Here is a 13,373-nt window from a genome sequence, read left to right as displayed (position 1 = left end):
TCCCTTAAGGTGATGTGCCGCTGAACTATAAATAATTACCAAGTTATTCTCTTTACTTCCCAGATTTGATCCTCTCAGCAATTTTCATGTTATCTGTTTCATCCATGACAACTTTTGACTTGTTTGATCTCACCTTAATTGAGAAACTGAACCTCTAAACTTGTAATAGTGCTTTAGTTAGGATTGAATAGTACATGGTGTGATTTTTTTATTTATTTTAATTTATTCATTTTTTTAGAGCACCAAAGAAAATGGCATAGTGTTTTTTGACAAGAATTTTGAATAATAAATTGTGTAATATTTTGACTTTTGAGAATTTTGAGTCACAGAAGGTGTAGTTGAATAACCAGTTTTTGTGATTCACTTGTTGGAGTGCCATTGAGGGAAAGGTAATGCAGACGACTTTTTCTGATGGGCGGGAGATGTTAGGAAAAAAATGAACGTGACATCAGTACATTAAGAATACAATAGTCTTAGCCATATTTATGTAAGTCAACTTGTATAAATAAAACGTACTATATTTTCATACATTAGGAATCAGTTGTTTCCTCGGTATTGAAATATGATTTGGTCTGTGGTGGTCAGAGCAAAGGTGACATTTCCAAGTGCTTCATATTTAACATCATGCTGTCTCATGCTTTCTGCTTTCTCTAAATATCTTGAAAATATCTAAATATCTGACAGTTTAGTTTTTTTATAGAGTATTATTAATGGAGTTTTCATGTCTGATATTTAATATTGAAATGAACCCTCCATCCCCTAGTCTGCATTCATAACAATATACTAATTCTTTCCTATGGTTTCAATTTTTTTCTATCTTGAAAATCCATCAAAAATAATTTTACAGTATGGAATTGGGTAATTTATTTATTGGTAGATAGACATTTAACATAATTCTGTCCTATGATTTTATTTCCTCATATTATATCTTCATAATTAATATTGGACTGGGTAATACAAGTAACCTTTTGGTGTGATATTACAAGCACTAGTCCATCATCATCACCTCTGCTTAAATTTTTCTCCTGCCTCTTAATCATCTTTGAAACCGAGTGAACTCCAAAAACGTCAGCATTATTTCGTTTGACTGGGTAATACAGGTAACTTGTCTTGTGATATAAATATTAATCCATAAACATTGTCCATCATCTCTTTTTCTTGTGTTGGGTAAGAATGGGAATCCAGACTTGAGATACAATGATTGACTAGTTTAGGTGCAAATAAATGCATTAGTTTAAATATCTCAGGCCACTCCGACCACCACACACCATTCAAGCGCTTCCATTCCAGTCCATCGATCTTCTATTCCTCCTGACTCTCCTTCCTTTGCTCTCCCAGTTATTGACCTTATGACTTGACCAGACTACCTATTCTGCTGTCCATATTTTCAGTGGCATATCCTCTTGTAAGTATCTTTCTGTTCCTCTCAGTGTATTATCTATTCCTCTGGATAAATTGTTCACATACCCATTTATTCCTCTAGTATACAAAATGTTTCATTCTTATCATTTCTTTGTCTATATGATTACAATCTACAAACTTTTTTTTTTTAATCTTCCAACATGCTTTTTATTTCCATTATCTCAATTTGTATGATTACAACTCATGTTTCTTTATATTCCTCCACTTGATAACATCATATTCTTTCAGCTCAGTTTTTGCACATAACACATTCTCTTTCCCTTTTTTTTTTTGTCTTGCGATCTTGAGTGCCAATCCAATGATTCTTAATATGTTTGATCTCTTCTACTCTTGCTGTGGACATTATCAAAGCAAGTGTCTTACATCCATGACCAACATTATTTTCTAGTTGACTTAGTTTTAAGTTTCTAGGTGTGCTTTGCTACCTCCCATGACCCCCTGGTGTTTTTTCTTTCCTTTGTTACTCTTCAGATCTTCAGTACATCCCTTTATTCATGTCCTTTTCATCCTGTCAAACACTTTCTCAGGGGCCATGAGTAATTTCTATGCATTTCAATTCTATTATTCCCTACTTTCAGTTCCTCACAACTTTCCCCATTTTTCTTGTTGGTTGCTCATAATGCTCCAGAAATTAATGAATCTTACATTTATGTCATTATTTGGATGCTAACCTCTGAAGTTCTTACCAAATCAGTGTCTGTTTTTCAGTTAATATATTTTACTTATTTAAAAAAAAATGTATGTTGTCCTATTATCCCTTCATGTGGTGGTTGGCTGTAGTGGCTGTAGTGAAGGTAAGCAGCCTCATGAAGATGCAGTTAATGAAATGAGAAACTCACCAGCATTAATTTTAGAGAGGCAGCCCAAGGGTACTTATATCCCAGCAAACATTGAAATATCATACCCTTACAAAGTTACTACATTTTATCCCTGTGGTACAGGGAATACCATCTAGCCATACAGCACTGGGCTGGAAGGGTGCTGCCACTGTATTCCCTATCAGAAAAGGTAACTGAAAAGGATATTATGAGTCCCTCCTCTCTATATGTATATATTCCTACAATGAGGAAATGTGTATATAATTGAACACTTCCATATATCCACTCAGGATTGCTTAACAGCTGTTAGAATTATCAGTTTTCAAGTACAGATTTCTATTAAAATGGAATCCATGACATTTCAACACAAGCAGTGCTCAGCCTCAGGCCTGGCTCATGTTCTTTACCTGTCAGATATTAGCAAAGCAGCAAAGAGATAATCAGAACATAACATCAGTTATGCATCTTGTGTTTGCAGTGCATATGTACTTGCTCATATAACAGAAATGTTATGCCATTGACAATGCATGTAATGGGTAAGTGGTGACTATGAATTCTTATGAAGGACTGCTGTTTTTAGTGAGTTTTGGCTAAATTTTGCCTCAACCCACTGTTGTTACAGCAAATGTAGGGACTTTTAAGGTATTCTCAATGAAGAAATATTTCTTATAGGATGAAAATATATATTTGAATATTAGGCACAACAAAGACACATATTTACACTTACCTATCTACATATCAGGTCAACAGTCCCATACAAGATGGCCCATACAAAGCATCTTTAATAAATTAAATAAACCGTGTTAATTCCACAAAATATCCAAAAACAGTAAATAATCATGTATATAATTTCATTACATCATACACATGGTCACTTAGGTAACTCCTGAATGTTTTTGGATACATCCATAAGATCACTGATACTAAGCTTTATATTGTATCTTTGACATAAATTCAACAAGGGACAAAGCAATATCACATAATCCTAAGATTGTATCATACTTTCACTACATGAACAAATTTTCAGCTCAACATCTATCTGTCTCGACCTGCCCACTCATACACACATCATTCACACTCTTAGCCCCATTGGCCCCTAAAGAAAAAGGACACTCTCATGGAGCACTTCACTACACCCCAGGAGCTTGGCCATAACACACCTGGCATTATATTTCCACAGCAAGGCCTGACAGTATACACTGGTTTACCCTTGCCCCTTCATAATGAAACTATTCTCTACTTCACACCTACTCCAATTCTTTTAGATCACAGCAGATGCAGAGTACTTCCTACAGGGTGCCCCACACCTGCATCATAACTGTGTCCATACACCGCTGGACCCTGCCAGATGCACCCATGCACTCCCTCATATCATTTACATTTAAAATGTACAAAATGGGATGAAAAAAAAACTGATAACACAAGTAGTAAGCAGCTTAGCACATGCCCAATCCTCTTTCTGGATGACACCTTGTGTTCCTGTCACCTGCCCACAAAATCAGCAGCTCAATAGAAAAAAAAAATTGTTTTTTTCATAGAATGACCATTTCCTATAGACATGGCTCAGTCTCAGTTCACCCTCCCTTAATGGAGATGCCAACCTGGTATCCAGATAGATAGATGGATGAAGAAGCTACTCCCAAAACATGGCATCTTACGAGAAAAGCAGAATGCAGGAGTAACTATAGAAAGGGAATAAAAATAAAAGTACTAATAACACAAATGTAATAGATAAGGAACACACTTGAACTATCAGCAGAGGTCATTAATTTATACATTTACAAAGCTGTGGTGCATGAATTCTAATGTAACATGAAGTCTGCATCAATATGTACAGAACTTATTATACAACTCTGTATAGTGTGCATGTAGGAGGGGGAACCACCTCTTTTATCATTCTCTGATGGCAGTCAGCATATATATATATATATATATATATATATATATATATATGATGAGCTGGACTTATTTACATATACCATTTACTAATGGTTCTAACAAGTACACATGGGTACCCTCATGATGGCCTTTATGTTCTATAACTGACGTATCTTCAGAAATTACAAATAATGAATAAAAAAAAAAAAAATGATGACTTACAATGTTACCAACCTTCAGCTTAGGACTCACACCCTAATCCATCATTTTCTCCATGCTGGCAAAGCATACTCACTTAAGTCCCCTTCTGCTTCCTCTCCTGCAACAGACTCTTCAGGAACAGTTCACCAGCCCTATAGGAGGAGCGCACTAGAGGGCCACTAGCAGTGTAGGCAAATCCCAGACTTTCTCCCATCTCCTGCCACTCTTGGAACTTGCCAGGAGTGACATACTCAGCCACTCGTAAGTGCCTCTTGGTGGGCTGCATGTACTGGCCGAGTGTCAGGCAGTCCACACCAGCACTGCGGAGGTCTGTGGGAGAAAAACATGTTTGAAGACACAAGGTCGTCTCTGTTTCATTTTAAAATTCTACTGCAAGTCTGTGTTCTTCAACTCCCTCAATGCCATGAAAATAATGAATAAATAAGTAACATACAAAGGTAACCACATATACTAAACTATATGAAAGAATTTTCATGTAGGTAACTTAATCATCACCATATCTTAGACATACCAAACAGGAACAATTGAAAACTCTTATCATGATCTCTCCCTGAGGGAATTCTTAGGAAAGAGCATCAGAGTATATTATATTATATAATCTTAAGATGCTGGATTAAGTACTGAATTGGATAGTCAGCCCGTCTCATGCCCTCAATGGTACAGGCAATGTTTCCCAGATTTTTTTTTTTTTCTTATGTAGGACAGACATTAGCCAAGGGCAACAAAAAATCCAATAAAAAAGATGCCCACTGAAATGCCAGTCCCATAAAAGGGTCCAAAGTGGTAGTAAAAAATTGAAGGATAAGTGTCTTGAAACCTCCCTCTTGAAGGAATTCAAGTCATAGGAAGGTGGAAATACAGAAGCAGGCAGGGAGTTCCAGAGTTTACCAGAGAAAGGGATGAATGATTGAGAATACTGGTTAACTCTTGCGTTAGAGAGGTGGACAGAATAGGGGTGAGAGAAAGAAGAAAGTCTTGTGCAGTGAGGCCGTGGGAGGAGGGGAGGCATGCAGATAGCAAGATCAGAAGAGAAGTTAGCATGAAAGTAGCAGTAGAAGACAGCTAGAGATGCAACATTGCGGCAATGAGAGAGAGGCTGAAGACAGTCAGTCAGTCAGATGACACCTGTAAAGACTCAAGCCAGCCCCTGGTGCTCCATGATGCACTTTCAATAGATCAGTTTGATGGCATTATGTTTGTGATCTTCAGCTACAAGATAATTACAGAGTAACAGTCAACTTCCAGTGGGAGTTGGCTAATTCTGTTGACTTTTTTCCATGCATATGTGCTATAGGTACTCACCTTTCATGGTCTGTAACACCTCTTCATCTGTCTCTCCAAGGCCAAGCATGATGGATGACTTAGTCACCAGATCCTCCTTCACTGCCTTGGCATCCTCCAGAACCTTCAGTGACTGCCTGTCAAGGACATAATTCAAATTACATATGATAATGATTTTATTCTGGAATATTAAAATACAGTAAAATCCCTCTCATCCGGCATTCTAGTATCCGGCAGCTTCAAGTATCCGGCACATTTTTCCCCAAGCCTTAAAATCAATAAAAAATCAATGTGTACTCATAAAATTGATTAAAATTCCCGTGCGAGGCATACTTTGTCCCCTCGCCACCAGAGCGCACTGCTTCGCGCCACCTGCGGCCCACTGCACTGTGTTTACTCAGTGACTCAGTCCCGCGCGTGCACTGTTTATTGCCTGACGCCTTCATCATGCCTAAAGTTGTAGAAAAGAGGAAGCATGTTGTGCTTACACTTAAGCAGCTGATCAGATCAGCTGATCTTTGTTATGGTAAGATGCATGAGTGTAGGGTGGTGATTGTGGACATAATTTCACTTCTATTCAAGTATCCGGCAATATTCAAGTATGTCGGTGGTCCCGTTGATGCCGGATAAGAGGGATTTTACTGTACTCCATCCCACATGAGATGGAAATGAGTTTTGCATTTTATTTTCAAAACTGCTCATTTAATGTCTCAGTTCTATTAAAGCTTCAGAGGATGCCAAATTAAATGCATCACATATGGGTAAAACAGAAGACAAATATGCTGTGATATGTAAGGAAGGAGGAGGGTAAATAATCTGGTAGATTATGCACTGTCTGCTGAGCTGGGACTTAAAACCAGGCTGTAGATTTGTATTGAGAGTCAGTCACTACATCACACAAAAACAAACATTTACATACTCCATGGGTCACCTCTCACCTGTATTTGGCACGGGGGTCACGTACTCGGGGGGTGAGGGACTCCACTGTCTCAATGTTGTGGGCAAACACATCAAGGCCGGAGGAGGCAATAGTGGCCACACTTTCCTTGTTGCCACCAAAGTCAGGCACTAAACACTCCACCAGTATGGAAGAGTTCCTGGAAGAACATAAACATCCATGATACATGGAGGAACAATTGTGGAAAAAGGAGCACATTAAGATTATTTAAGCATAATTAAAATTCATGAAGAATAACAAGTGAAAACTGGCCAAGGATTACTTACTGTCTCTTTAGCTCCTTCACTGTCTCGGCAAAATGAGATGAACCACCATCAGGAACGTCTGTGAATGTTAATAACATATAAAAATAATTGAGCTGAGCAAGAGAAAAGGATTATAACTTTGGGAATATGGAACAAGCTGCATTTGGTCTTAATCCTTCAATACTTTGCCCAGGGATGATATATTCTGGCTATCACTCCTTCATGGTGCTGCCCTACCTTGTGGTGATAGATTTCAAAGGGGTGCATCTGTAAGTTCTCTGCAGAAGGGAGATGGATTACTTTATACCTCAGGCAGAGGAACCACAGCATAGTGACAACTACTACTACTGCTGGTAAGTGCTTACCATCTCTGTCCACAGAGGTGAGGACCACATAGTCCAGGCCCCACTCAGCAATGGCAGTGGCAGTGTTCAAGGGCTCATTGGGGTCCAGGGGTGGTGGCTTGCGTGCTGTTTTAACTGAACAGAAGCGGCACCCTCTGGTACATGTGTCACCCATCAGCTGTGGGAGAACAGGTTCATGCTAATCATATGTAACACCATTCCCTCAGTTTACATTTATTTGTCCCTACAAGCATTATACTGTACACAGCACACTGAATAGCAAGAAAGACAGAAGGAAGGCTAAACATATTCCTGTGACACAAAAGCCTGAGCCAGCACAACACTTTCCTTACAGTGATAACAACTCTCACATGTGCATACACAGCCTATGGTTTCCTCTTACCATGATTGTTGCTGTTGACACAGTATCATCATTTCCACCCCAGCACTCTCCAATGTTGGGACAACGTGCCTCCTCACAGACAGTATGTAAGTTGAGGCCTCGGAGATCTGCCTTGAGCTGGAATGCCAAATAATATTCACAAATTAAAATCTGATCAAGTGCATTATTATACTCAATGAAGTCTTTACTTCTGCATACTGACTGACTCTTATTTACTATATATTGTATAATTATAAAATCTTATTTGCTCATAAAACACTTTTATTTCTTCACACTATACATGAGAGCATAACAATTATGATAAAAGAAAGTTACTGGATATGAGTTTCTCAGTTTAAAAGAGAAGTGAGAGATCTATAGTAGGAGAAAAAGAAAGGTGAAGTATGTAACAAAGAAAGTGTACATAGAGGAGTAAGTGGAGTCATCTGCCTGCTAAGGTAATCTTTATCAGGTAATGCAACTGAACAGGCATTGCATTAGTAACAAAAGACAATACATAGAATGCTCATTTTCAGAATGCATATGCTATACACCCCAAAAGAAATGCCCTTTCAAATCTCATACCTTGCTGTAATTCTTGCCAACGGGGATCTCCCTCTTGAGCCAGGGTGGGAGACGCAGCCGTGCAGACTCTCCAGCCTCCCTGCGCAATTTGCCAGTGTAGTCTTCCCAACTGGTGTCCTTTGTCACCTGAGGATTTTTTTTTTTTTTTTTATGTAAGAGGGTCACTGGCCAAGAAAAACAAAAAGGAGGAAAAAAAGATAATCCCACTGAGGTGCCAGTCCCCAAAAAGATGTCAAGAGAATCATAAAAAAAAAATGAAGGGTAAATGTCTTGAAACCTCCCTCTTGAAAGACTTCAAGTCATAAGAAGGAGGAAATACAGAAGCAGGCAGGAAGTTCCAGAGTTTACCAGAGAAAAGGGATGAATGATTTGAGAATACTGGTTAACTCTTGCATTAGAAAGGTGGACAGAATAAGGATGTGAGAAAGAAAAAAGTCTTGTGCAGCAAGACCATGGGAAGAGGGGAGGCATGCAGTTAGCAAGATCAGAAGAGCAGTTAGCATGAAAATAGCAGTAGAAGACAGCAAGAGATGCAACACTGCAGCAATGAGAAAGAGACAGTCATTTAGAGGAGAGGAGTTGATGAGATGAAAAGCTTTTGATTCCACCCTGTCTAGAGGAGCAGTATGAGTGGAACCCACCCAGACATTTGAAGCATACTCCATACATGGAAAGATAAGGCCCCTGTACAGAGTCAGCAGGTGGAAGAGTGTGAAAAATTTGTGGAGACATCCCAGAGTGCTTAACTTCATAGAAGCTGTTTTAGCTAGAGATGAGATGTGAAGTTTCCAGTTTAGATTATAAGTAAAGGACAGACTGAGGATGTTCAGTGTAGAAGAGGGCAACAGCTGAATGTCACTGAAGAGGTGATAGTTGTCTGGAAGGTTTCGTTGAGTTGAAAAATGGAGGAACTGAGTTTTTGAGGCACTGAACAATACTAAGTTTGCTCTGCCCCAAAATATCTGATTGTCTGTGATTTTCTGGTAATTTATGTGATGAATTAATGCATTCTATCTTCCATTTTCACTGTAAGAGAAAAAGTCTAATATTCAAATTATCCCTTCCCACTCCTCTCAAAACATTTATCCTGTGATATGAATGTTTCCCACCACGTATATTCTAATATCTGGGGTTATTGCTGGAAGGTCTGAATAATATGTAGGGGTATGAAAATTGCAAGAAATTATACAGTACCACTACATAACTTTATTTTAACACTATTCGAACCTTCCAGTGCTCAGGCTCACAGACATAACACGTAACAATACTTGCCTCGCCTGATATGAAGTCACTCAGAGAAGGTCCCTCAGCAACCTTCTTCTTCTTCTCCCGAGAAAGACTGCTGGCAGGTCTCCAGCCAACTACCCATGCTGGCCTCAATGCCTACAGGAAAATATTATCATGACAGTAACCAAAGAGTGAGACATAACTTTCCCTGTATTCTGTTTTCTGTCATCTAAAGATTTCAAAACAGCAGAAAAGTTGTAGAAATGTGTGAAGTTAAATTGATTGTATTTCATCATTGTATTCCAAGGTGCAATAATTATTGTTTTGGAGAATATGGACATAACCTTAGCCTCTTCCCCTGAGGTTAATACTTATATATCAGATATAATTAAGGTTGTGGAACATCATGCAACATATACCAATATGTAAAAAAAAAAAAAAAAAAGCTAAAGGTTAATGAACTGATGCATCCCCACCTAACACCCTCCCCTTCGAGTGCTCGAGAGTCACTGCTGGCCACTTGACCGGCTGCCAGAAGTTACAGGAATCAGAATACTTAATTATTTGAAGTTCTCACTAACCTAACCTGACCCCAACTTAACCTAAACTAACATAATCCTTGCCTCTGTTTTAATTTTTTTCTTCATAATCAAGCAAGAACTTCAAGTAACTAAGTATTCTGATTCCCATAATGGCTAACTCCACCCTGCCCTGCACAGCTCTGGCAGCTGACCTGTTGGCCAGCAGTGACTCTCAAGCACTCGGAAGGGTAGGATGTCACGCAGTGATACATCAGTTCATTAACCTTTTACCATGTTATTATTATTATTATTATTATTATTATTATTATTATTATTATTACTATTATTATTAATTATTTATACATATTTTTTTTTTGCTATCCAGAAGTTGATATTTATTGCATGATATTCTACAACCTTAATTCTATCTGATATGTAAGTATTAACCTCGGCAGAAGAGACTAAGGTTATCTTGTTTGGCAGATACTTATATCACCCCTCTGTCCCTTTCTATCATATAACTTCTGCTAGAGATATTTTTTATCACCCAGAGGTTAGCATCTGTGTGTTCAGCCATACTGTAGTCAGGCTCCTGTTTGTCACTGCTCTCTCTCTCTCTCTCTCTCTCTCTCTCTCTCTTTGAAACAAATCTCACAGAGGCCAGGTTTTAGGCAGCCTAATATGCAGGGGATTCAGGGAGTTAGGGTAGGATTTAGATTGAGGCTTATGTTAGGGAGGGTGATTCAGATTAGGTAGAATATCAAGATTTGGATCAGGATAAGAGATGTAATAAATGATAATCCTACATTTCGATATGATAAGAATGGGCTATCAACATGAGATGCGAGATGTTAGCCTCTTGGATGAAATAGGAAACAACCAGTGCACCATTGGTTGCAATTTGAGGTAAATCAGCCTATCTCACAGGGCAATTATTGAAACTCACCTTATTAAAAAGCATGCTGTGGTACCCGATGGACATAATTTGTGATGACTTCTTGATGGAAGTAGAGAACTGTGTTGTCGTGCCGCTTATAGTGTGCGCACTATTGATAACTCTGGTGCACGACGCATCAGATAATTTTGTTATTCAGGGCCACAAGTTTTCTTGGAATCCTACGTGTTGTGCATCAAATATTCATATTGAAATTTCGGTTTTGTTGGTGACTTCTAGATCAGTTCTAGCTGTACTATTGTGTTGAGGCAATATTTGCGTCTTTTTAACGGCACCTCTGATTGTATTTATATAACTTTCCACAAATTATTCTTTCAGCTTTTGATACTCCTCTTCTTTTACACTCACTTTATTTACGTATTTGTTTTTCTTCAAAACTACATTAATTTTATGTCTCTTTTATATTTTCGTTAAAAATCTAATCTAACCTAACCTAACTTAACCTAACCCTCAGTTGAAACTAGAGGAAAAAGTGCACCTTCCCTTGTGGGTTTTAGTTTTAAGTTTTTCGTGTGTGTGGCTGTAAGAAAATGATATGGCAGTGAACGATTACAAGTGATAAAGGAAAATCTTAAGAACAACGCACCCAAGATTATTTTCAATAAGGTGTGCTTTCAAGAAGTGTAAGTAGTATAGCTACACGTCTGTAAAGGTTTTACTGATCGCTCGTTGATATTAAGGTTACAATACAATGTTAAAGTTTCTCCAGTATTCCCGAGATCCGTCCTGCTTACCTGTCTGTGCTGGTTACACTGCGTGCGTTGGTTTACACGCAGGGTTAGGTTAAGTTAGGTTAAAAGTATAGGTTAGATTAGTAACCTTGGGGGGTGACCAGGAGGGGCGCAGCCCCACCGGGTTAGGTTAGGTTAAAAGCATAGGTTAGGTTAGTAACCTTAGGGAGGGTCCAGGGGGGGCGCAGCACCCCCCCCCCCGTTAGGTTAGGTTAGGTTAGGTTAAAAGCATAGGTTAGGTTAGGTTAGGTTAGGTTCAAGGAGATAACAGATACTCTGCGCGATGCGGACTCTGTTTTCTGTGCAAGGTATAGTAAATTTTCCCTCTCTAGACATTACTCACTTCATTAAGAAGTGCAGTTGTTTTGGTAATTATTAGTTTATTCATCTAAAAATCTAAAAGCAAGCAATGTTTTGAACGGTATGAATAACCTCAGCTGTTGTTACCACGGGTACAAATCAACCTCACGGAGTAGGCTGCGTACTACAAAGAGAGCACTGGAGAGTACAAGAGAGCCTCAGGGAATAAAGAGGTGTAGATGGTGTCTAAGAAGATCGAGGATAAACAGAGCATTCAAGAAGTTTCAGTAGGAATACAAGATGAGCCACAGGGAGTAGGCGTACAAAGGGAGCCACTAACAATGCAAGAGAGCCCAGAGAAAATAGAGTAGGCAGGAGTATAGACGAACGTGGGTGCTACTTGCTCTACGATCTACATAGCCTGCGTGATCTACAAGAGTCAAATTCTACTTTGGTATGCGGTTTACATGTTTCATTTACTTATTATGGCTTAAATAAAACATTCTTCATACACATATATTGATCTAAATAAATAATTACCATTTTATACATTTATTATAAAAAAAAAATAATAATAATAAAATGAAGCAAATTTAAAACAAATTTTCTAATTTTATCGGTGAATCGAACGAACATCAACTAGAAAAGTAAGAAATAGATCGTCATTTTTTTTTTCTCATCATACGCCAGCAGAAATAATCATGATGCGATTGGAAGGTTATTTCTTTTACTACTACTACTACTACTCTCTCTCTCTCTCTCTCTCTCTCTCTCTCTCTCTCTCTCACTAATTAATTTATTTGTTTTTATTTGTTTATTTATTTATTTTATTTTTTTTCAAAATGTCAACTTTTGAATCTAGCCAGGTTCTTTCAGTTGCCTGAGTGTTTGCTGCAGTGTTTGGATCAACATAATGTCACTGATGGTTGACGGTTAAATGAAGGTGATTTAAACTATTTAAATTATAATATGCTGGCCATTCGTCAGGATGAATAATTAAATTTTCTGCAACTTCTCTTTGAATTATGGGTTCCAGTGTTTCACGATTTCTTCTTTGTATGTAAAATTAACGGCAATCTCCACCATCCTCCAGTTCGAATACACAAGGAGCATCAGTTCGCCTTCCATGGTTTCGGTTGTTTTCTACTTCAGCCTCACTGTCGTTTGATTCTGGAACATTTTGGACCAGAGTTTCGACACTGGAATAGACATTCCACTCATGCTTGAGAATCTAAAGCACGGTTTACACGCTACGATAAATTGTAGCGATTTATTGAACACTGAGATAGTAACGATTTATTGGATGATTGAAAGAGCGTCTACATGCAACGATTTTTAATCCAATATTTTTAGTCTTTATTTGACCGTCATGGAAGAAACATTATGGTGGTCTGCATTTGGGATGTGTTTAGTGGGAGAAAGATCAAGAAAAAAAACGAAAATCAAAAAGGAAATGGAGCCGTGATTGGTTAATGAAAAAAACAAGTGTTTTCTCATATAACTC

General features: G+C 38.2%; 1 protein-coding gene across 1 annotated transcript; it reads right to left on the bottom strand.

Moving 5' to 3' along the window:
• Positions 1–2,902: 2,902 nt before the first annotated feature.
• On the bottom strand, positions 2,903–11,084 carry LOC135114969 (lipoyl synthase, mitochondrial-like). The gene is made up of 9 exons (XM_064031296.1): positions 10,830–11,084; positions 9,408–9,518; positions 8,136–8,261; positions 7,572–7,688; positions 7,190–7,346; positions 6,846–6,903; positions 6,560–6,718; positions 5,643–5,758; positions 2,903–4,649 (listed from the first exon to the last, which is right to left on the bottom strand). Exons 1-9 carry the CDS (start codon positions 10,863–10,865, stop codon positions 4,414–4,416), a joined length of 1,116 nt encoding a protein of 371 aa, XP_063887366.1. The 5' UTR covers positions 10,866–11,084; the 3' UTR covers positions 2,903–4,413.
• Positions 11,085–13,373: the final 2,289 nt, after the last annotated feature.

The sequence above is a fragment of the Scylla paramamosain genome, chromosome 28 (genome assembly GCF_035594125.1).
Source record: "Scylla paramamosain isolate STU-SP2022 chromosome 28, ASM3559412v1, whole genome shotgun sequence".
In the NCBI taxonomy this organism is placed as follows: domain Eukaryota; kingdom Metazoa; phylum Arthropoda; class Malacostraca; order Decapoda; family Portunidae; genus Scylla; species Scylla paramamosain.
This window is presented reverse-complemented; position numbering and strand designations above follow the sequence as displayed.